General features: G+C 39.3%; 3 protein-coding genes across 7 annotated transcripts in view; 2 read left to right on the plus strand and 1 right to left on the minus strand.

The window, feature by feature from the left end:
* The window catches only part of pkp4 (plakophilin 4), a 101,862-nt gene extending 84,285 nt beyond the window's left edge, over window positions 1-17,577 (minus strand). For 3 of the 5 annotated variants that reach the window (XM_074659425.1, XM_074659421.1, XM_074659420.1), the window contains exon 1: window positions 17,366-17,577. The gene's annotated coding sequence lies outside the window, so the exon portion shown is untranslated. Of the gene's footprint in view, window positions 1-3,990; window positions 4,132-17,365 lie in introns of those variants that run through there. The other 2 variants (XM_074659412.1, XM_074659414.1) reach the window with 2 other exon arrangements.
* LOC141782758 (activin receptor type-1-like) overlaps window positions 1-22,392 on the plus strand; it is a 201,142-nt gene that overhangs the window by 100,064 nt on the left and 78,686 nt on the right. The gene's annotated exons all lie outside the window — the stretch shown is intronic.
* LOC141782752 (coiled-coil domain-containing protein 148-like) overlaps window positions 17,766-22,392 on the plus strand; it is a 33,715-nt gene continuing 29,088 nt past the window's right edge. The window contains exons 1-3 of the mRNA XM_074659426.1: window positions 17,766-17,785; window positions 20,345-20,433; window positions 20,760-20,881. Coding sequence (XP_074515527.1) covers window positions 20,379-20,433; window positions 20,760-20,881 — 177 coding nt within the window. The 5' untranslated portion in view covers window positions 17,766-17,785; window positions 20,345-20,378. The remainder of the gene's footprint in view (window positions 17,786-20,344; window positions 20,434-20,759; window positions 20,882-22,392) is intronic.

Consider the following 22,392-nt stretch of genomic DNA (forward strand, 5'->3'; position numbering starts at 1 on the left):
TCCCTCTTTCCGTGACTCCCAGATTAAATGTAGTTTGTGCTTCAAGGAAGGAAAAGGAAGCTATATAGTGCAACAGTGTGTTTTAAAATCTGACCAATTCTTAATGAAAGAGCATGTCTACTGTCCCAGATTCAAATACTGCCGTCCGTCTTGCATCAATTTCCTCCACAGGCATGAATTCATCAGTTCTCTGTTCCCTCTGAAAGCCACCTGTGCCTCGTGTCACCTTCCCCAAGGAGCACTGCAGCAGCAAATATAATATAATATCAGCCGTCACACGGGCGACGTTTACATGCACACACTGGAAACCAGGTTACTGGTGAGAAATCAGGTTAAAGCAAGAAACCGGAGAACAAGTAAACATGCACTGTAATAACACGATTATTGTAACTGCTGTGTTTACATGCAGCTGGTCAGTAAGCACATTTCTCCAAGGGCATATTGTGAGCCAAGACTGCATATTTAAGTGTATCAGTGATTTATCATTCTGAAGAATTGTTTTCTTTGCTGGTCAGAGCGTTTGGATTGATGGTGCGGTGAGAGGTCGGGCTCCATAGTGGGACACACACACACTGAATTTAACAAATATTCTGCATTTAAACAGTTAAAACCAACTTATTTATTTCAGTTTCTGTCTTAGTCTGACTTTCGATTTGATTATTTTGGACTCAAGGATGCACCACAATGAGTAATCAGCTTTCCTTTCATGCCGCTGCACTGCTGTCACGTTGATGCTACCTGTGTGTAGTGTTTGTCATGCGCTCTTATGAAAACATTGTTGGAAACCTGGTTAAACACTGAGATATCAGGTTTGTCCTTGCTTACATGACAATGAAGAAATCAGGTTACTGCAAAAATCAGACAGCAACCAGTGACTTAAGTGCACAATAAATGCACAGACTGATGTATTCCTTCATTTCCCACTTTAACTTCAAGAAGAGACAAACTTCCGTCACCTAAACTAGGACTGTCAAAATTGGCCAAAAATGACGTTTGAATATTCGTCCTCAAAATACACATAGGTTCAAACTATTAAAGCTTTTGCGCATTATGCCCACAACACCTTGTCCAGCAGCACACACAGTTTTAAGCTGAACTTTTGTAGCTTGAAAGTTTCCTACCCGCTGTTGACTATACTGTATGTCATTAACAGAAAATATCACAATATAAAAGATGTTTAGTGTTTAAAAAGTAAAAATGTAGGAAGATAGCGAGTATCACCCATCTTTTAAGTGGTTACGTCTACAGTCTGATCTTAAGCACACAGTTGATAGTTACGTGTTTTTCCGATGTAACGTAACGTTTGCTGTTACGACACAGTGTCACTCTCTGCGGCCGAGTTCTCTGCCATCCTTAAGCCGAGTTTATACTTGCTGTAGTGTCCCCAGCGCAAGGGGGTGCAAGCCAAAAATGACATCATCATGCATTGTGCGTAAAACCAGAAGGCTGCGCAAGCTTTCGCCGCCTTGTCGTGCACCTCTGAATTTTTTTTGTGTTGAGCATAAACGCCTTTGTGTGTGCTCATCGTGCCATCTGCGGAGGTCCGCACCACGGTGCCTCGCGCGAGCATAAACAAAGCTTTACGGTTGCTGTTGAGTTATTCCTTGTTCAGCTTGACCTAACATTACATTTCATTTTCAATTAACGAGTCACGTTGTGCGACTACCGTCATGAGGTGCGTTCAGTGCAGCAGCCCAGTCGAGAACGAGGCAGACAGCCGTAGTAGTGCTGCTGCTTCTTTATTTTTCCTTCACAATCGAATATTAATTTTCATATTCGTATGTCTGTTGTTTTTGTTTTTTTTAAAGAATATTCATTGACAGCCCTAACCTGAACACATGCAGTTTCCCTCTAAGTCAAAAGATCTTTCTATCTGTCATTCAGCGGGAAGAAGATTTGTCTTCAGGAGGCTGAGTGACAGCGGGTCACAGACATTTAACACAGACAAATGGAGATGAGCTGAGAAATAATTATGAATTAGCCTGAATTTCAATTGCAGGGAGTCTCGGAGAAGCAGCAGTTCAAATGCTGATTGCTCCGCCTTGCTGAGCTAAAAAAGGGTTCCGGGAAATCTACAGCTCAAACAGAGCTGAGAGCTGCTTAATATACAGCCAGGCTCCATCTCTCCCATCTACTGCACCTCATTTTGGCGACAAAAGAAGTGAAATCACCTTCTTCTTGAAACTCGTTTTGAGTTCCGCATACAGAGCCAAACAAACATGGCAATCTCTGAAGTGAAATCACAAACATACCCACACATAAGAGCTACATTGTGTACAGTGAGCTAATAAATATTTTACCATGTATCAAGCATCCCATTAGACCTCTAAGAAGGATGTCTGAAACAAACACGGTGGTCAAACAGAGTGCATGCTTGATATGCTGTACATAAATCTAATGCTGGGTACACACTACACCACAATCAAGCCGATTTTAGGCCCGACTCCCCCCCTCCCGACAATCGGCAGCAAAGCCCAGATTTTTTGATGGATCTAAAGATTGTCTTTCCAGATGTTCCTGTGGTGTGAGATATGTTATGAGTGTTTTTTACATCCCCGATCAGCTCGGAAGTCCATCCTGGCCGCTCTGATTTCAAATAAGTATTAAATTAAATATTAATCATGTCCAATATTTACGATCGGATATCCAGTTGTGTGTGAGGAACCGGGAAAGGACAGCCGATGATGCAATCACGTGGGAAAGAACGACCAATCTCACTGAAGAAGGAAGGACAACCAACGCCATCATGGCGGCCGCGGCTAACCTCAGAAATAGAGGACCAACTTGTTCATTTGTGGCAAGAACACAAGTGTTTATTTAATGTGTCTCAATGATTTCAATCATATTTTTTCTTTTCTCTTCATGAATTTCCAGGACAAAGTAGTGCAAAAACAAACACTGCTAATTCTTCCTGCCTGTCGTCCGCCATGTTTGTTCACGTTTGATCGTGAGAGATTTTGCGAGATCATTCATCATCGTTCATGAATGGAATCTGTTAGCTGAAATGAGGAGGGCAACCGTGAGGCACAGAGGGCTGACATTGTGCAGGTTTCCATCCAATCACCAAATTAGATATTCACTGATTAACACAACTTGTGCGGGAGGAACTGATCAGTGAAATCATCTGGTGTATTTTTAATGAAAACCCACATGCTCTCAGAACCCTGTGGCACATGGTTGCCCCATGGTGACCTAGCAGCATTATGTAGCATGTGAAAGCTTTATGGGGAGAAATACAGTCCCGCCACTAATCTCTCAACCGCTACGTTGACGTGCCCCAAAGACCCACAATGCTTAATTGCTTCTTTCACACAGTGTATCGACTTCCTCGAATAAAACTAACATTTGTGGTCCAATTCACCAAGATGAACAAATTTCAGCCTCAATAAATCCCCAGAACGAAGACAGAGGCAGAAAAACACTTTAACAACCGCTCAAAAAGCATTCACGACAGCAGCATTATATTTTTTTACAGCACTGAATTCTGAAACAATTTCTGAAATCTGAAATCCCCTACTACTATTAGGCTGGACATGTGGTTAGGAAGTGCTGACTGAAGCCCCGACAGAGTAATTGCTCAGTCTGAGCTGATTTGAGGATGTGGGTAACACAAATTTACGGTCCTGCACATATACGGCACGTCACTTATTAACCTTCACCTCAAGACAGTCCACTCCTTAGTGTCCACATACTGTGACTTCTTAGTAGGTGCCACATGTGGAAAAATTCTCTTGAGGTGGATGACGAATTCTCAGCAAGCGCATGATGGACTTGCCAGCAGCAAAAAAAAACACAAAAAGTTATTATTATATCCCTAGATGTTTCACTTTCTGCTGCTCTCAACAGCTAAACAAGCTTTGCTCATATTGACACACCCAGCAGCAAAGGAATGTCTCCTTTTGCAGTGCAGAAACAGTCTCGCATGTAAACACGATCACTCTATCAATCATCTACAGAGAATGATGTCGCCTCCTTTAAATAGACACATACCTGTCCTTCTGTTGATGTAGGATTGAACACGGTGAGAAGTACGAGGGTATGCGGCGCGGAGACGATAGTGCGACCAGTATCAAAGCGGACATGCAAAAGAAATCAATCAGAAGCTGCACCCATGCCTACCTCACACCTTGTACCTCACCCCGACTAAATGTTGCAATAACCGGGGGCCTATCTGAGCATGTGTATCCACAGGGCAGGGCATGCTGAGTAAGAGCAGGAAACACCGTCATTATACAGCCCACTCAACACGCAGACTAATGCTACACGCTGTATGCACACTCCCTGAGCTGCACTTTATCTTCCAATATATGTTTACTCAATGAGGACATGGGGGAAGATGGCTGCAAATAATCCACGTTTGTTTGCACTGTGCACCAGTAAAAAAACACAACTTTCCATGAGCAACTTCCTACGGTGATCATTCACCCCGTGCATCATTTCCTCGTGACAACACCCTCCACTAATGGGGAGCAGAGAGGCTCGACTGAAGTCCCATCAGCTGTTTCCAACGTGTCACCGCCAGTAATGCGTTGTGACAGAAGAGGACATAAATTATTCTGATTGCATGTAAATCCCTGAAATAGAATCAGAGTTTGTGCTAGACAGACGTGCTTCATCCCGTCGCACATTGTTAGACGAATACATTTAACACCCTAATGCCTTTCTGCATACAATTACAACGCAAACACGACAACTACAGCAGCTTCCCAAGACGGAATTACAGCACAATGCTCTGTACGTCTCTGGTGAAGTCGATGCAATAAGCTCAGTCCTTGTGTAGCAGATGTGGCACAAGACAAATGTAACAGGAGATTTTATGCACTAAGCTCATTGACAAAGTTGAATGAAAGAATTTGATCATGGATTGGCATGTTCATTAGTTAACCTCATTTAACAGTTCAGTAAAAGAAATGTGTTTAATCAATGCTGCAGTTATATCAACGCTCCATTTGCTGTGTTAAACATTTCCCCACTGCTGAGCACATCAGATGTTTAGACGTTATGTATGACTGAAATACAGAGATCATCCGAACGGGAAAAATTGAAAAAGGGAAATTAGCATAATAAATGTCGTGGTATTGGCAGCGTCCTGGCTCTCACAATGCAAAAGGTGTCTCTGAGGTGAATAACGGAGCTCACTCAGCACCTTCTATTAAGACTGATTACAGCCACAGACGATCAATCACAAAGCTATGAATTATATAAATCTAGCTTAGCTGACTGCTTCTTCATAAAAAGGGTAATTCTTTAGGTTTGTTGGGATGGATTCGGAAAGAATGATGGCTTTTACATTTACTGTCATGCATGCACCTCGCTCTGTCTGATAGCATATTAATGAACACTTCATGATTATTAATATGACCCCCTACCCATTTCAGTGTTATTCACGTCTAGTTGTGTTCGTGTGTTGGCAGGATCCTCAACTATATATCTTTTCACCCCACAAAAATGATCCAGTTACAAACAGCTGTTTTTTATTAGAATATTTTTATATGGCTATGACAAAAGTTACTGGACATATTTTCAGCTATGACTATATTTCACCATGTTAAAAGCAGGGCTGTCCTCGACCAAAGAAATTCTTAATTGACTAACAGTCATACATTTGTCGACTAATTGATTAGTTGATTAATCGACAGATCTCTAAAACTGAGTTTCTCCATAAAGAACCACACAAAAGCACCACTTTTAATCTTGTGCTTACCAGAGATGTGTTTGGAAAGAAGTCATTCAGCATGAAAAACGACAAATCAACTAAAGAAATCTTGGTCGACTGAGACCAAAGCGACTGATTAGTCGACTAACCAACCAAGAGGGTCAGAACCTAGTTAAAAGCGTGGTGAAATACAGCCATGTAGCTGAAATTTAAGGATTCCTTAGTGACAGAGTTTGCACATGTGCATCAAATTAATGGACGCAAAGGGAAAGCCAACATGGAGGATGATATTGAGATACTGCCGAGGCCTGTCCAGGTTAAATCTAAAATCTGGTTCATTTTGGATTTCAAATGGAAAGGTTCAAGACGTGAAGCTTGACATGACTAGCTGATTGTAAATTCTACATCCAACATTTGGGTATTACAAGGTAAATACTGAGGATGATTAAAGAAAGATTATTATTATTATATATATTATGATATTGATGATCACTGAAAGTATCAATCAACTGTTAATCAGAAAGCTCAAAAATCTTAATATCAAACTCACAATGTCACAACCGATCAAGTCATACGAAGCACGTTACTTTGAGATACCAACCTCACAATCTCTCTAACATCACTGTCAGTACACTGCCTGTCATTTAAAACAAACACCTGCAGTTTGAGTAAAGAGCCAAAGCAGCAATTATTGTACCTGTTCTACTTGTACAAGAACAACTAGGTATAAAAAGCGACACCAGATTGACAATCTGAGACGAACTTTGGCAACCAAACATGACAATCTAGGTCATTTCGAGTTTTTAAGATTCTCATGTTAAGTGGAAATCCTGATAGCATTTCTGCTTTAGGATGTAAAGATAATTGTTATTTGTTGACACAAATATGCTCCTCTTTTCATTCTAATTGACGAGCTTCAGGCTCTACGTCTGTACAAACACGCTCTGGTTTTCTGGCTTAAAGCTTTGCTAAAAGTTGTTCAATGTATTGAACAAGAGGCTCAAGACAACAGGAATAAAATATTGAGATTGAAAGATTAAATTCCGCTGCGCAGCGAACTTGTGAACTTCGGTGAACTTGGAAAAACAAAAAACACAAGAAAGAAAACTCCATTTCCTGTGAAGTATTATGAAACCAAACTTAAAGAGGGAGATGAATAAGTAGAGGCCTGATCATGTACTTCCTGACAGCTGATTTGCATTGGCACGGCCTGCTCGATTGCTCTGTGAGTGGACCTGCAGGGGTCATGGAACAACGTGCTGCTGTACATTCAAATGTATGTGCAGATAACTGAACAAACTGAAATGTAGTCATCAAGATGAAGCAAAGTCTTCCCGAATGAAACAAGCCAGTTAACCAGTAAGTTAATAAGTTAACATTAATGATGGCTGCATTCCACTTAGGGGAGGTCCTGGTATTGTGCATGCTGACTCACTGGAATAGCTTACTGGCACACTTAATGGACCTGAGCCATCATTAATGTTACCAATTTCCCCGGTGGTTTTCCTACTCTGACAAGTCAAAATGTCTGCTGTGAAAAAGGTCAATATGCACAGTTTCAAGGCTTTTTTGGCACTATAGACAGGTTTCTGTGCAACGTCATCATCACAGAGATGCAGCGCAGAGCCAAGCTCCAAGCAGAGATGACAAGGAGTTGTAATGTTAAGGGTGTCACACGATTACTTGAACTCAAAAGTAGAACAAAATTAAACATTTATCTTTGCCGTTCTTTTTCAAACATTCTTGCCTTTGGACTGCAATTTTTTTTTAAAGCAGGCAGATCTTGAAAGTGAAAGTGTATCTGAGAATATCTCACGTTACCTGACCACAATTTTTGTCTTAATGTTGGCAACATTTTTGCTCATTTGACCGCCCAAACAAGCCCCAATGCTGACAAAATATTTTAAATAACCAGCACTCTAATACGGTATTTACAACTTCTTTTGTCCTCCATTAGTTCTGGCCCGCAGGTCGGAGAATGATCTCTCAAAGTCCAGAGGATGGAAAACCTCATCTATAATTCTGTACACACCAGACTGGTCGTGTTGCTTCGGCAGGTGGCCCAGCATTGACGTAATCTGACCTCCTCCTTAACATTAACATTTCCCCTCACCTGGAAATGAAGAATGAAGCGAAAAATAAAGAAAATGTAAATAAATAATGAATGAATAGATTTGTTCTGCACACTGACTGTTTTTCAATTACCTTGTGAGATGTCTCAGAGATGGCAGGTTACTGTAAATAACACAGCTTAAGTGGCAAAGAGAGTTAAAAAAAAAACAGCTGCTATGGGTTTTATAAAATATTCTTCACAGTCACAATTAACAGCTGCTGCTGAACTGGATCTTGCACCTGGTATACCTAAAGTAAATGCCAACCATAACTGATGACAGACTAAACAAACACATCTCAATACAGACTTGAGTTGAATATTTCAGTGACGATTACCTTCTCCATTAAACGGAGTGTTGTGTAAAGTAAGACAAAAACTGCCAAGGATTGTGTTAAGGAAGAAGAAGGTGATCCATAGAAGGAAAAGAATAATACCTTCAAGATCAAACGTAACACAACTGAGAATATACCTTGAAGAACCAAAGTAATAACTGGAATAAATGAAATGTGTAAAAATCAATTTCCTGTACTTTAACCACCGGGACACTGACCTGCACTGATGCAGAAAGACAGAAGGATTGGAGTTCTTCAAGTAAATGTCAGGTCAGCCAACCAGCACCAGCTGGCCTTTTAAAACAAGGACTTAGTTCAGGTGAGTATACATTGGATATCTAAACTTTGTTTTAATTTATTGGCTTAGTTTAACAAAAAAAATTCCTGGAACTAAAAGGCGAATATCTCCGACCGCAATGTCATTGCATACTGAAGGGAATGTAGGGTTTCTGTGAGATGGCACCATATGGATAATCTATCAAAGGGGATTTAATTGAAAAAATAAATCACACCCCACAAGTTGGTACAATATTCCCCTTTAGTTGTACTCTGTAATGATTCATGGAGGACGTATATGACTTTGCAGTTGTGCAGAGTTACGCTTATTATTTTTTTTAGGTATTGTCTAGAATTTATATCCTTAGGGTGCAACAGACTGTGTGGCTGTCGTCACGTTCATCATATCACATAGAGATACTTCTGCAAATCTTCTCTTATATCCAATGTATGACACAACAATAAGCTATTTATTATCCCAGTGACCACAAACGATGTGCACCTCTTCTGCTACAAGTGAGTAATTCATTTTTTTAGCATTTATTTTGGCTGCAGCAGGAAATCTTAAATGATGTGTGAGCACCTGGGAGTGTCCATCCCAGAATAAGTGGGCTTTGGCATTGTTCAGGTTTACTGGTGCATGCGGAGGAAAGTGCACTCTGGATGCCAGAAAAACAGTTCTTCCTGAGACGAGAGAATGAGTACTTTAACAGGTTCAATGGGTTTGTAAGCTGGTAACATTGAAGTAATTTCTCTAGTGGAACATCAACACAGAAAAACGCTGGTTATTATGGGATATTTCTCTGCTTTTCAGGGTAGATCTTAGAGCTTTGTTCTAAGAAAACTTAAAGAGCAGCGTCTTATTCGGTCACCGTTGCCTCAAGGCTACAGGTTTTACAGCTTTGATGTTGTCACTATACAGTATCTGATAGAGAAAGGAAAGATAGAGTACAGGCTTTGATATCACACAGCCCACACCTGCCTCACAACTCCACGACCAAATGCAAAGCTTAAGATCTATAAAATGCCATTTTAAATGTCATGTGCTTGAACTGTATTTGTTCATTTCCAGTGTCAGCGCCTCCCCTTCTCAGGAGTTAATTTGACTTTGTAGCAGACTTTTAAATGCCTTGACATTCAAAGGAATGCTTCAACCACAAAATGACCATTTGTATATCAATTACTCACTCCGTGTGTGTTATCTTGAATTCTTGAAGAAATCTTTTTCTCGCATGCCTCCACGGTGAACGAAGAATCAAAAGAGGGAGAGAGAAGTCTTGATGAATTGAAGCAAAACTGCATCAAAACATCCGTTTAAGTCTCACATAGCAGCAATCTCATTTATACAGTCGTATGCTCAGTACTTCTCAAACACATGCATCTTCGCTAAAACCTTAATATTTAAAACACTTTGGACTTGTCCGGACGAGTAGCGCGCCTACGCAAGCGTGAGACTGTTTAGTGGAAGTGTTTTAAATAGTAGGGGTGTAACAATACATCGATCTGGATTGATTGATTCAATGATCAATGATTCAATATCATCGATGCAAAGTGAAAACATTGATACACATCGTCATCTTTAAGATACGCCTTTATTTTGAAAATCCCATGGCACGTTAGTGTCACCATTTCCGTCCATGCATACTTCCTTCCTACAGAGCCCAGCAATAAAAGTGACAAATCGTATTTTAGTTCATTATTGTGAGTTGATATAAATGTATCTGATGGTGTTAAATAGGCATATGATTGAACTGAATTGCATTGAATCTAAATCGTATCGTGGCAGACTTTGTGATATCAGCAAATATTGTATTGTTGTCCAAGGAATTAATATAATATCAAATTGTGATGAAACTTGTGATTTACATCCCTATAAATATAGTAAGGTAAATGCATGCAAATGAGACTTGGATTACACTGCACGAGTTGTGTGAGAGTTTGTAAACAGATATTTTGATATAGTTTTGCTGTTGTTAAAGATTGACCCCATTTCCTTCAATTCATTAAGATTTATCTCCGCTTTTGTATTCTCCGTTCGCCATGGAGGCTTGAGAGAAAAACAAAGTTCGCTTCAAAAATTCAAGGTAACATGGGGTGAGTAATTGATATACAAATGGTCCTTTTGTGGGTGAAGAAGTGAATCTTCTACAGGTGAGGCAGACGAGTCTGGGGACAGGCATAAACCCTGCGGTCACTAGAGTGTAACCTGTATAGCTTGTGTATTAGTTTTTATATACTTTATAAAATTGTGAATTGTTTGTGGACGTTTTTATCACGCTGGTGTTTTGGATGTACTGCACCTGCCATCATAGAGCTTGTTTGCCTATTGGTGTGCTTTATGTATTAATATGGGTGTCTTTTTCAAACATTTTGACCTGACGAAGATCCAAGTAGGATCGAAACGTAGTCAATAAAAATATTGTGGCATGGAGTAGTGTGCAGGCGTTACCTTTTTCTTTAGTGACACCAGAATGTGACCTGACATTAGGGAGATGCCTTCACCTTCGGACTAAATCCAGCCACCGAGCTCATTCACATACCAGTCTGGGATGATACCTGATCCCACACACCAGCTATTTGAGTTTTTAAAAAAGTCGAAACTAAGAAGCACACAGCCCCAGTTTATGTTTGTAGTTTATGTGCTGCTGAAACAATAAATCAATTAAGCAATTAGTCAATTGACAGAAAATTGTTTGAGTCATCTGTCAAGCGTGACATTTTATAGACTAAACAATCAATTAAACTAAAAATAATCGACACATAAATCAATAATGGAAATAATTGCTAATTGCTACTATTGTGCTATTTCTTTTTCTTTTTTTTTTTAAAGAAGCTCAGTTTGTAAGACTGTTGAGTTTTTTACAACAATCTGGCATTTGGATCAAAAATGCACTGTTCAGCATTCAGTGTCACTCTCGGTTGTGACATGTTTTTATGACTGTAGTGTTTTCAGGGATGCTCATTTATTATGTCATGCACTCCACTGGGATGGACTCCTCCTTTTACAACCAGTAAAGAGATAGCTTTCGCCTGGGGTGATAATGTGAGTAGCACTTTGAAATATTCAACAAGGTATTATGTGCCCTGTTGAGGTAATTCTGCAGCCACATAGCCTTAGATAGATGGGATTGTCTGAGCAATGAGCTTGCAGGAAGACTCTAGTAGTAAAGGCCTCGTGTGGAGCAAACAACAGTGGAAAAGCTCTGTCCCTTCACCGCTGCTGTCCACACAGCAGACAAGGGGCAGTCTTTCAGACTCAGCATGTCGGGCCTATGGAGGGCTATTTTACCGGACAAAAATCTATTGTGCACCTAATCTCTAAAAAGCGCTGACAGGCTTTGTGTTCTGTATTATCTTTAGCTGTCCGGGATCCAACCAAAGCATGAAATCTGGGGCTCTTTCAGGAATCTATCTACATATCTAGTTAGATCAACAATCGGCCAGCAGCCGCACATGCCAAGGCTTATCCACACAAGCCATTGCGAGGCTGAATACATGAAGTATGCTTTTTTAATTTACACCTACTATAAGAGTGTGCCATGCTGCAAATTCACGATTAACAATTGAGTAATACTCTTGCATATTAATACTGTGGTGAATCTCCTAAACATATTTTAGATATTGAAAACATGTTTTATAATAGTAACTGGTCTGTTCGCTGTTTTAAGTCTCTAGATTGATAGAAGAAAGACAGATTTTACGGGTTTCACAATGGAAATTCCCTTCTCTACTTCTACATGTGGTTTGTTCTCAAGGGAAGCAGGAGAGAAACTCTCTTCAAACCACACCATGCAAATGTGGGATGGAAAGAAGCTGCAATATGTGGGGTGGGATTCGATGAAAACTTGCAACTATTAACTATTATTGGCATCCCACATTGGAACCACATGCACCATAGTAGCTGAGAGTCCTTCAACAACAGCAACAACACAAAAACACCACTAAAACACAAACATATTGAATATCTCTCTCACAGTTTTGAACAAATCAGAATGATTATGATTATGCAAACTCTCAAATTATCCAGTAGTTGATTTTTAGTGTAACATAAACATGAACAGTCAACAGTATCTGTAGCTATGGCTATAAATTCTGCATTTATGTTATGAATAAACTGATATGATAAATAGATGCAGTCAATGGTTGGTAACGGAGTAAAGCAAACACAAAAAGCCATCTGCCACTCAGTAAAAGCTCTATCTTTAAGAGCACAAAGGATGGTGACCTTCTCTTGACTTAGCTGAGGGAAGAGGTAGATACTTCAGCACTTTACTTTAAATACAGACATGCACAGACACAAGGCAAATAACCATTTTGTTTCCAGGCTGTGAGGGCGAAGGACTGGAAATACTTTTCCTTTCCTAAAAAAAGAGGGGGAATACTTTTTGATCGTAGCAGGAAAAAAAAAAAAAATCTGACATGTGACATAGGGGTGAGGGCTTAAGCCTTGATGTCAGGCCAGAATTAGGGGGTGAAAAAAGTACAAGGAGAAGAGGCCCGCCAAAGGGCGCTAAACTATTCAACTGTTGTCAGTTCCCATTAAAAAGAACTCACCAAGAAGACTGGGTCAAACAATCACACCAACACACAAAAAGGCATTTTGCAGCTGTTTGTGTTTTTGTCTGCTGGGGCACGAGGTTGTTCTTCGAGCAAACAATACTTTTTTCTTACATTTACAAGTATTCACACGAGGTGGAGCATGACAAAATGAAACTGATAATGGGTTGGCTAAATGTCTGACTAGCTAAAACCTCTCTCCTTGTGCCAGACATAGTGTCAATGCTTAGTAGGGCCGGGACGATTCACCTATCTCCCGATTCGATACTATCAGGATACTTGGGTGCTGACTCAATATGCATTGCGAATTTTAAGTATTGCGATTCGATATTACGATCGATTGCAATTTTTGTTAACTTTTTTAACATTAGTCCGTGGGGAAAAAGTTGAATCATACACTTCTAGGGACTTTTACTTTAGAAAATATCTAACTTGACACAGTAAAAATGTTTGACTTTCAGCACGTATGTAGTCAGAGATGTCCTGAAGTCAAATATATCAGTCATTATTTATTACATTTTTTCCAGCAACCCAAAAATCAAAGACTAAATACATTTCCCTCACAAATTAGTGGTATTTTCCTTTTAATTTGTAAGGGACATGTACTGTTTTATACTTGAATATAGTCCAATCAATCTTGTTTCCATATATGTATTTTGCATATACAGTACTGTTTGTCAGCACCTTATTTTGAAAACCGGACTTGGTCACACGTGTATACTACCTCTAACTTCTCCAAATACGTCGCTAGCTCGCCCGTCAGCGCCGTTGTCTTTATACATCCATGGTCAGGTCCGTCGGGGTTGATTGCATTTAACATAAATGTCAGTATTTGGGTGCTCTACAGTTGTAACGTCGGCCGATTTGACCACAGAGATGCGAGTGACGGTTGGCTGGACTGCACGATACAATAACGTTTCCTGTCCATGACAGAGTTAGCATGCAGCTTTAGCCGTGATGTCTAGCTCTGCTTTCCGCGGCAACGTGTGAAACCCAAAGTGTTTCCATACTTTACTGTATGTGTAGTGTTTACCACTTTGGATTTAACATGTGAGGGTTCAGGTCGTATCCACGCAGACCCTCCGCCGCTTTCTACTTTATTGTTTTGGCTCACTGCAGCCGGCTGCTGTTTGTTTTGGATGACTGATACGGAACGGATATGATGTCACGTTACTCAGACTATAATAATAAAAGCAGTAACTTCCTTCTACCTCCGCATAGACACAAACAAAGTAAATACATAGATTCTGGCATTAAAAAATCTATTTCAAAATCGTGAAATACATAGGTGAATCAAGTTTTTTACCACCTCTAATGCTTACTACTACTATAAATAAACAAACAGTGGGAGAGTCGATTCTTCAAACAAGCGTCCTGCTGTTCTTTCAATTCCACAGTAAACCACCCTCAATGGCTGTCAGCTGTGTGTCAGTGCATGTCTTGTGCAGTAATGTGAATCACGAGGGGAGCAACCTAGCGATTCCTTATCGGTGTGTGTGTGTGTGTGTGTGTGTGTGTGAGAGTGAGAGAGAGAGACAGAGAGAGAGAGAGAGAGAGAGATTGAGATCACATATGATCTCATTTGCCATATGCACTTCCACTGCTGGCTGAAATCAAACTCGGCTACATCAGTAATGCGGGCAGATAACCTTTCCACACCTGCATGGCAACAGGGGACACTTGAAGCACTGCTCCCAGCATCTTTTATGTGATAATAGAGGTATGACATTTAATGAATAGCCATCATAACAAAATAGGAGTGTAAGAAAATATTCATACACAAGAGTATTGCGTTATTATGTTTTGTGATACTGTATCGATACTCCACAACACTAACGATTTTTAATTAACCTCTTAAAAATCTGCTGAAGACACATTATTCTGTCTTTCAGAGGTTGTGGCGGGCTCAGAGTGAAGGTATTGGTATCATGTGAAACAAAAAAAACCTAAGGAATTCATTGGTACCAACCACGCTATCAAATAACATAGCTTGTCGCGAAGGAGGCTAAATAAACTCTCCAAAGTTAAGCTAAATTTTGGTGAGGAAAAACTGACATGGCCATTAACAAAAGGGTCCCTTGACCTCTGACCTCAAGATGTGTGAATGAAAATGGGTTCTATGGGTACCCGCGAGTCTCCCCTTTACAGATATGCCCACTTTATGATACTCCCATGCAGTTGTGGGCAAAAATCATGCAGCTATTTGCATGCATGTGTTATTTTTTCCAATTCTAAAATGGTGTATTCCTGGTGTGTTTTTTATACTATGACCGTTTTCCTAAAATTAGATTTAAAAAATTGCAGTATATCGCCTTGCTTATAGTATTGTAATATATCGTAATATATTGAGCCGTATCATGATACGTATCGCCACATTCCTGCCAATACACAGCCCTATTACAAAATGAATAACTGCTTCTTCAATATATATTTTTAATTTCTGTTTTAGCCAGACTTAAACATGACACAGGGGGATTAAAGTTAAATGGCAAATCCTGTATTCCCCTTGAAATTACATTTTTCACACTGCGATTACAGTGACAGTTCATTAGGGCTGTGTATTGGCAAGAATCTGGCGATGCGATACGTAGCATGATACAGGGGTTACGTTTCAATATATTGTGATGTATTGCGATTCTGTAAGCAAGGCGATAACTTGCTACTTTTTAATTAATCTAATTTTAGGAAAATTTTCATAGTATAAAGAACACACCACCACATCCATAAAATCTGAGTAAAAAAGTTTTGTTTTTTTAATGCAATCAGAACAGTGGGATCTGCATTTGCATGAATCACAGTCCCTGTTACATCCAACATCATAGCACTACTTTGAGAGGGTGCATACACTGAGAGGGTGCATATATTTGCAAATGAAATACAGTGCTGACTGAGAAAACAAAATATTGTGTTACTGGATTTTTCTGACAACCCTAACTTGGTTATTGGATTATTATAAGACTGAGCAAAAGATTTAAGATTGTATAAGATAAGATAAGATGAACCTTTATTAATCCCCGGGGGGGAATTAAGGTGTAAAAGCAGCAAAGCACAGATACAGAGGTACAGGTGTACAAAAGATTATAAAACAATAAATAGAAATACAGAATAGACATAGTGAATGAACATAGTGAATGGACATAGCGTGTACCGTCCTTCAATAAAAAAAAATTTAGTGTACCATAAATTTATGTAATATGTGCAGTCTATAAAATGGTATATGGGATGTAGTGTAAAGTAAGTTTAAAGTTTAAAGTGCACTAGTGGTTAAGAGAGGTGGTTGCAGGTAATGCAGATAGATCCAGATAGTCCAGATAGTGGGACAGATATCCAACATCATGGTACTACTTTGAGAGGGTGCATATATTTGCAGATGAAATACAGTATTGACTGACTTTGCATTAAAACTATTAATTAAAAATCAATAGTGTTTTTGAGAATCGATACAGTATCACAAAACAAAATATTGGGATACTCAATTTTTCTGACACCCCTAACTAGGTTATTGGATTATTATAAGACTGAGCAAAAGACTTAAGGTTGTATGCTTTTTTAATGTTGTTAATTTATGTGTTGTCTGTTACTTTCACTATAACTGTCTTGCTGCTATCTTGGCCAGGTCTCCCTTGTAAAAGAGATCTTTGATCTCAATGGGACTAACCTGGTTAAATAAAGGACAATAAATAAATAAATGTGAGACAGGTATACTATTGTGCATTTCAAATCAGACCTACTTTTTTAAACCAAAGTGGGACAAGGTAATGGACATGTGTCTATAAACCCTGAGTGGGTTAGACTACCTAGCTAATTAACCAGGCTAAAAGGATGCTTTGATTAGCTTCCGGGGCAATAAAGGTGAGTCCATATTGTCCTAAAAAGGTAGGTTATTCTTGCCCATAATGCAAAGCAACGACACCGTACTGTACACGTTGAAAGAAAGAAACGCCCCTGCTTAAAGGGTCATTAAATATGGCTGAATGCAGTGAGGGTTTATAAAGGTAAAGCTTATCTTGTGGTGGAAGCAGAGTCAGGATCTCTCCGCCCCTCGACCGACCTCGCATTCCTGAGATTCCCACACTCACAAAGCTCACCTGCCTTTTCCTTCTTCTCCAACACGCTTTTCAAGGGCAATGTATCAGAGAAAAGTTAGCTTCTTTTTGGTTGAGGTCCCTCAAAAGGTGTGCGTTGCTGTGCGATGACTCGGTCACAAGATCAAGATTAGTGTAGTATTAGAGTCTCTTAGTGTAGCATTAAGAGTCTCTCCCGCTGTGAGGAAGCCTTTAAGAAGTTTGTAACACTGTTTGTAACACTTTCTTTACACGGTGAATTCAACACTTTCGCTGAGTTCAAGTCTCCTCCTGCTTCGTGCACAGATGCGTTTCTTTTTTTCCAACGTTTTCCCCCCAATAGCTGAAAAAAAAGCAAATTAAATACCTTGAAGAGGAGGACTGTTGTTGTTCCTCTTGCTGGCTGAGCTGCAGCTCGGATCTATATTGGAGCATGTAACTTCATATCGGTAAAGTCCTTAGTCCCATGCATGTGGAAGTGGAGAGAAACGCGCCTCCATAGTCTCTGGAAGAAGAAGAAGCAGAAGACGGACCTCCTCTCTCCTGCAGCTCGCTGCTCCTCGCTGCTTCCAGTCCCAGGCAATGCGAGCGTGCATGACGTCAGTGGGAATGTGGGGAAAGCAAATACGCACTCCTGATTGGTTGAGAGAGGAGCAAGGGGGCGTTTCCGGAGGAGGTTCTCGTTGTTGAATTAACCAATCAGCGAAGAGATGACAGTTTCCTTGGTTACAAATTTTTGTCAACTCCATATACAGTGTACACAGAGAGAGGGATGGTAGCACACAAGGTAAGCTAGGGTTCACTGGGTTAAATGTTTGTTTTACAAGCATAGCAAAGGCTTGATACTAGTCGTGTGTGTTTATATTAAGATATATTATGAAGCTATATAAACTTACTTAGTGTTCCTGTTTATAATGTTTGTCATATTTCCATTTGACTGACTTCACTGTAGACCTTACTAGCATTAGCTACAGCTAACTGACAAGATAATTCAATTCAATTCAATTCAATTCATTTTTCTTTTCTTTTTTTTAATTCATTTTTATTTGGAGAAATTGACACTTTACATGATCAAGGAATGTACATGTTTGTAGCATGATGTAATGAGCAGCATGTACTTGAAAGTGTGTTTCCATTTTTTTTTTTCAATTCAATACTTTTATATCCATGTCAACCCACAGTTGATTGGAATTTGTTTCCGTGCAGTGCTCATCAAAAACAGACAAAAGACAAAAGCATACACATATAAAAAAAACATAGTGTACATTGGAGACAACCCGTAAATGTCTAATGCAAAACAATCCTAAGTGCGTGTTGGCTGGAGCTCAATTTCCATAGCAATTTGGTTGCTCAATTTCCATAGCCAAATGCATAGACAAGAGCCTATGCATTTGAGTTTAGGTGCCTGATAGCATCAGGGTACGTGCTGTTCCTGAGGCGGGATGTCCTACACCTCAGACTCTGAAATCTCCTACCAGATGGAAGGAGATGGAAGAGAAAACTAGCAAGGTGGGAATGGTCAGCAATAATAAAACAAAAGCTCATCCGTGACACCTCCAGCTCACAAGCCTTTTTGTGTATGTGGATGTATAAGTTTGTGTGCCCCATTATTATTGCTGAAGAGTAGGGCTACAACTAACTATTATTATCATTATCATATTATTATCGATTATTTTATTCTTAATTGAGTAACTTGTGAAAAAATGTCTATCACCATTTCTGTTGGTTGATTGACTTGAGTTGGGTTGTTTGACTTGCTTGATTTGTCCAAACAACAGTCAAATACATTTTAATATAAGATAAGATAAGATAAGATAAGATAAGATAAGATATTCCTTTATTAGTCCCACAGTGCGGAAATTCGCAGTGTACAGCAGCAAAGGGGATAGTGCAAAAAACAAGATGCATCAGCTAACACAGTAAAAAAAAAAGAGCTAAACAAAGTGTAACAAAATATGAACCATTTAAATAGAAGGAAGTATAAAAATAGGAGCAGTATATACAGTACTGACAATAAACAGACTATTAACAAAATTGCACAAGTGGAAAATTATATTGCAAACTGACAAGATAATAAAACAAAAGCTCATCCGTGACACCTCCAGCTCACCAGCCTTTTTGTATGTGGATGTATAAGTTTGTGTGCCCCAGTATTATTGCTGAACAGTAGGGCTTCAACTAACTATTATTATCATTATCATATTATTATTGATTATTTTCTTCTTAATTGAGTAAATGTCTATCACCATTTCTGTTGGTTGATTGAATTGAGTTGGGTTGTTTGACCTCCTTGATTTGTCAAAACAACAGTTGACTAATAGACTACTCTATCAAACAGTAAGCACAACTACAAGCCAAGTTTACCTTTCTGTAGGCCTATAAGGCAAGAATACTTAATTATACTTTTCTTAAGTATATCTCAATTATACTTTTCTTAAGTATATCTCGATCAAAAGATTAAGTCAAGTCTATAAGCCAAGTATACTTAGACATTTCTGTATACTTGTCAGTATGAGCCAGGTATACTTATGTATACTTTTGTTAAGTATATCTCTGATAAGTACATAAACAGTAAACTGAAAGTATACTCTCTTATTTTAAGTTTAAAAGAAGTATACTAATAGCACACTTGAGTAGGTAAGGGTGGGAAAAGGTAGGCCTTTCAGTTTACTATCATAAAGGACCAACAAATATATTCACATTTGAAAAGCTGTAACAAAGGAATTTGGGGGATTTTTGCTAGTGCTACATGTCCCTCTCAAATATGGACAATCATCCTGAGAAAATCCACGGCTAATGTTCTTCTGCTATTATGTCCTGAATCCTTACCTTAGCTTGCCATTTGGTTTTAATATATGAAAAATAATAATCTAGCTCTGCATTTAAAAAAGAGGTGTGAGCAAGAAATAGCAGTTGTCTTCAATGGATCCAGAACAGAACAGAACGTTTCATTTCACTCATAGATTAAATCGGCTCCTGCATATTTCACACCAACCCTTTACACATTTTACATTTTATCTGACACAATGTCTGTGTGGCCAGAATTTTTCAAAGCTTAATCCAAAACAAAGACATAGAGATAGATGTTCCAGCGGGATCACACTGGGTGCACCATCTGTCCTCTCCCAAACACTAAAACTTGCAAGAGTTGGCTGATTTTCTAGCAATGTCATGCAGACCTTCATGGCAAAGTTTGGCTTTTGATGGGCTTTATTGCTTTTGCCTTGTAGTCTCCTGTTAATCATTTGAATGACCCCACTAAAGCCAGGTACCTGTGCAAGTGAAATGTTGTCTTTTATCAGCATTTTTTGCACAACCTCTCTGTTTTTATGTCTTTATTTTGCAGGCATTGTAGTGCATACAAATAGAGCTCTACAGTGATGAGTGGAAGGGATCTGCATACATTCATTACAAGCTACAGAGCCGAAGATGTGGGTAAGTCTGCAGAAACTGGGTCTGAAACATCGCTCATTGTGACATAGTGGCCCATTGATCTGTTGAACAGATTTGACCTGAAGTCCCCATGTTGAATTCTCCGGGTGTCAAGTCTTTGATGCTTTTGTCAGAGGTAGCATTGCTTGTATTTATTCACCTGCCTCGTTGAGTCACAGCTGAACTACTCAAAAATAAACGTCTTTACCTCTGTTTGTTTCTTTGCTGAAGTCAGCATAAAGACTTTACTTTATGCATTGAAAGTGATGAGATTTTCATCAATTCCAATGATCCTGATTCAGCCATATCATTTGCTTTCATCCATGCAGAAAAACTGACACTGCGGATGAAAAATGGTCTTGGCAGCTCTAAGTACAAACCGGCTGAATACAAACGACTACAAGCCATTGTTGATGCCAAACGCCTGGAGTCTGATCTAATTGGATTAAAGGTAAATTTTGGTTGTTATCAATATCGTGCCTGTGGTTAAAACAGCAGTGTTATTATAAAAATCCATTCATGTTACATTTAATAACATGGTGATTCAACAGCAAATGAAGAAGAACAACACAATGATAGAAAGTGTTTTTTTCCAGAGAGCAAACAGTCCTAATTACCCACCACAGGAAGAGCTTGCACTGACAAAAAACCTGATTTTAATGTGAGGTGATAAAACAGCATGCCTCCAATAGTGGTAAATAGCGCAATTTCTTTCTGTTTGTCTGTCTTTCTTTCCTCTCTCTTTTACACGCCACATACCGTAAAGGGATTTCATTCCATATGAAAAGAGGCATTGCTTAAGCTTTATAGTTTGTCCAACAACATTAAACAGAGCAGTAATATCACTGCCGTACACAATAGCATTGCCAGGTTCATGAATATTCATTTGGCTGCCCAGGGTTTCTTTAAAAGTGTTTGAAGTTCATAGTCGTCTGACTCTGAGTAGAGCAAAAAGTTAATGCTCGGGGCAATGCAGATAAGGCTGTTAGACCTGCGGTGTTTTAATTGGTAAACTGTGGCAGAAGCCTTTTAGTATCATTATGGTTGCCTGTGGCTCCTTCCAACCCAGTGCTCTGCATAGCCTAGATAAGGCCGGCTATGTTCATATTCGGCCGCCCTGCTGAAAGGCAGGCTTTCTGAGCATCTCTCATTGGTGATGTGACTGAGGGTATAAAAATGGCCGTGAGTCGCCTCAGGCATGGGATCATTTTTTGCTCTCCAGGAAGGGATCGGCATCTAAAACCTTAAAAAATGTTGCCTATTGATAAGATGTTTTTCTCAGCAGTACCTTACAAAAAAATATTTTTCCCCTCTCTTACAGAGGACTATTCCACCTTTTCATAGAGATACAATAGGCCTTTTCCACGGAATACATTTTAATATGTCACAATAGGAAAAGCATGGGTGTAAATAATGAAATTAATTATGGATGAATTCCATTTAGCTGCTGCAGTGTCAGGGTCCCGAGCTGTTAGGGAAATCACTCCTGATTTGCTATATAGTGCACTATATTTACTATTTTATTTGAGTGTGCGAATTCTGAAATGTATGCACGTTGTGGTGTCCTGAAAAATCCCCACAATGGAACAATGTCCACTCATGGCAGGTACTCTACTTTCTGCTACAATCCCACAATGCTTTCTATAGATGCAAAAATCAACAGACGACACTAAACCCGTCAGTGGTGACGCATAATAATCAGATTTTTATGGAGTAAACTACTGACAGACTATTATACAGGGAGCAGTTAATGAGTGAACAATAGAGCGGAGCCATCTTTAATGTTTTTAGTAACACCCGTGCTTTTATGACATGCCAAAATGTCTGCCGTGAAAAAGGGATAAAGTGAGAAATGAATAAAACACACTGCAATACAATAGAGGGAGAGCCATGCATGTACACAATATCTCCATAGTCAAGTCCTGACAAGATTTTTTTTACTGTATTATTATCTTCTAACTA

The sequence above is a fragment of the Sebastes fasciatus genome, chromosome 14 (genome assembly GCF_043250625.1).
Source record: "Sebastes fasciatus isolate fSebFas1 chromosome 14, fSebFas1.pri, whole genome shotgun sequence".
In the NCBI taxonomy this organism is placed as follows: domain Eukaryota; kingdom Metazoa; phylum Chordata; class Actinopteri; order Perciformes; family Sebastidae; genus Sebastes; species Sebastes fasciatus.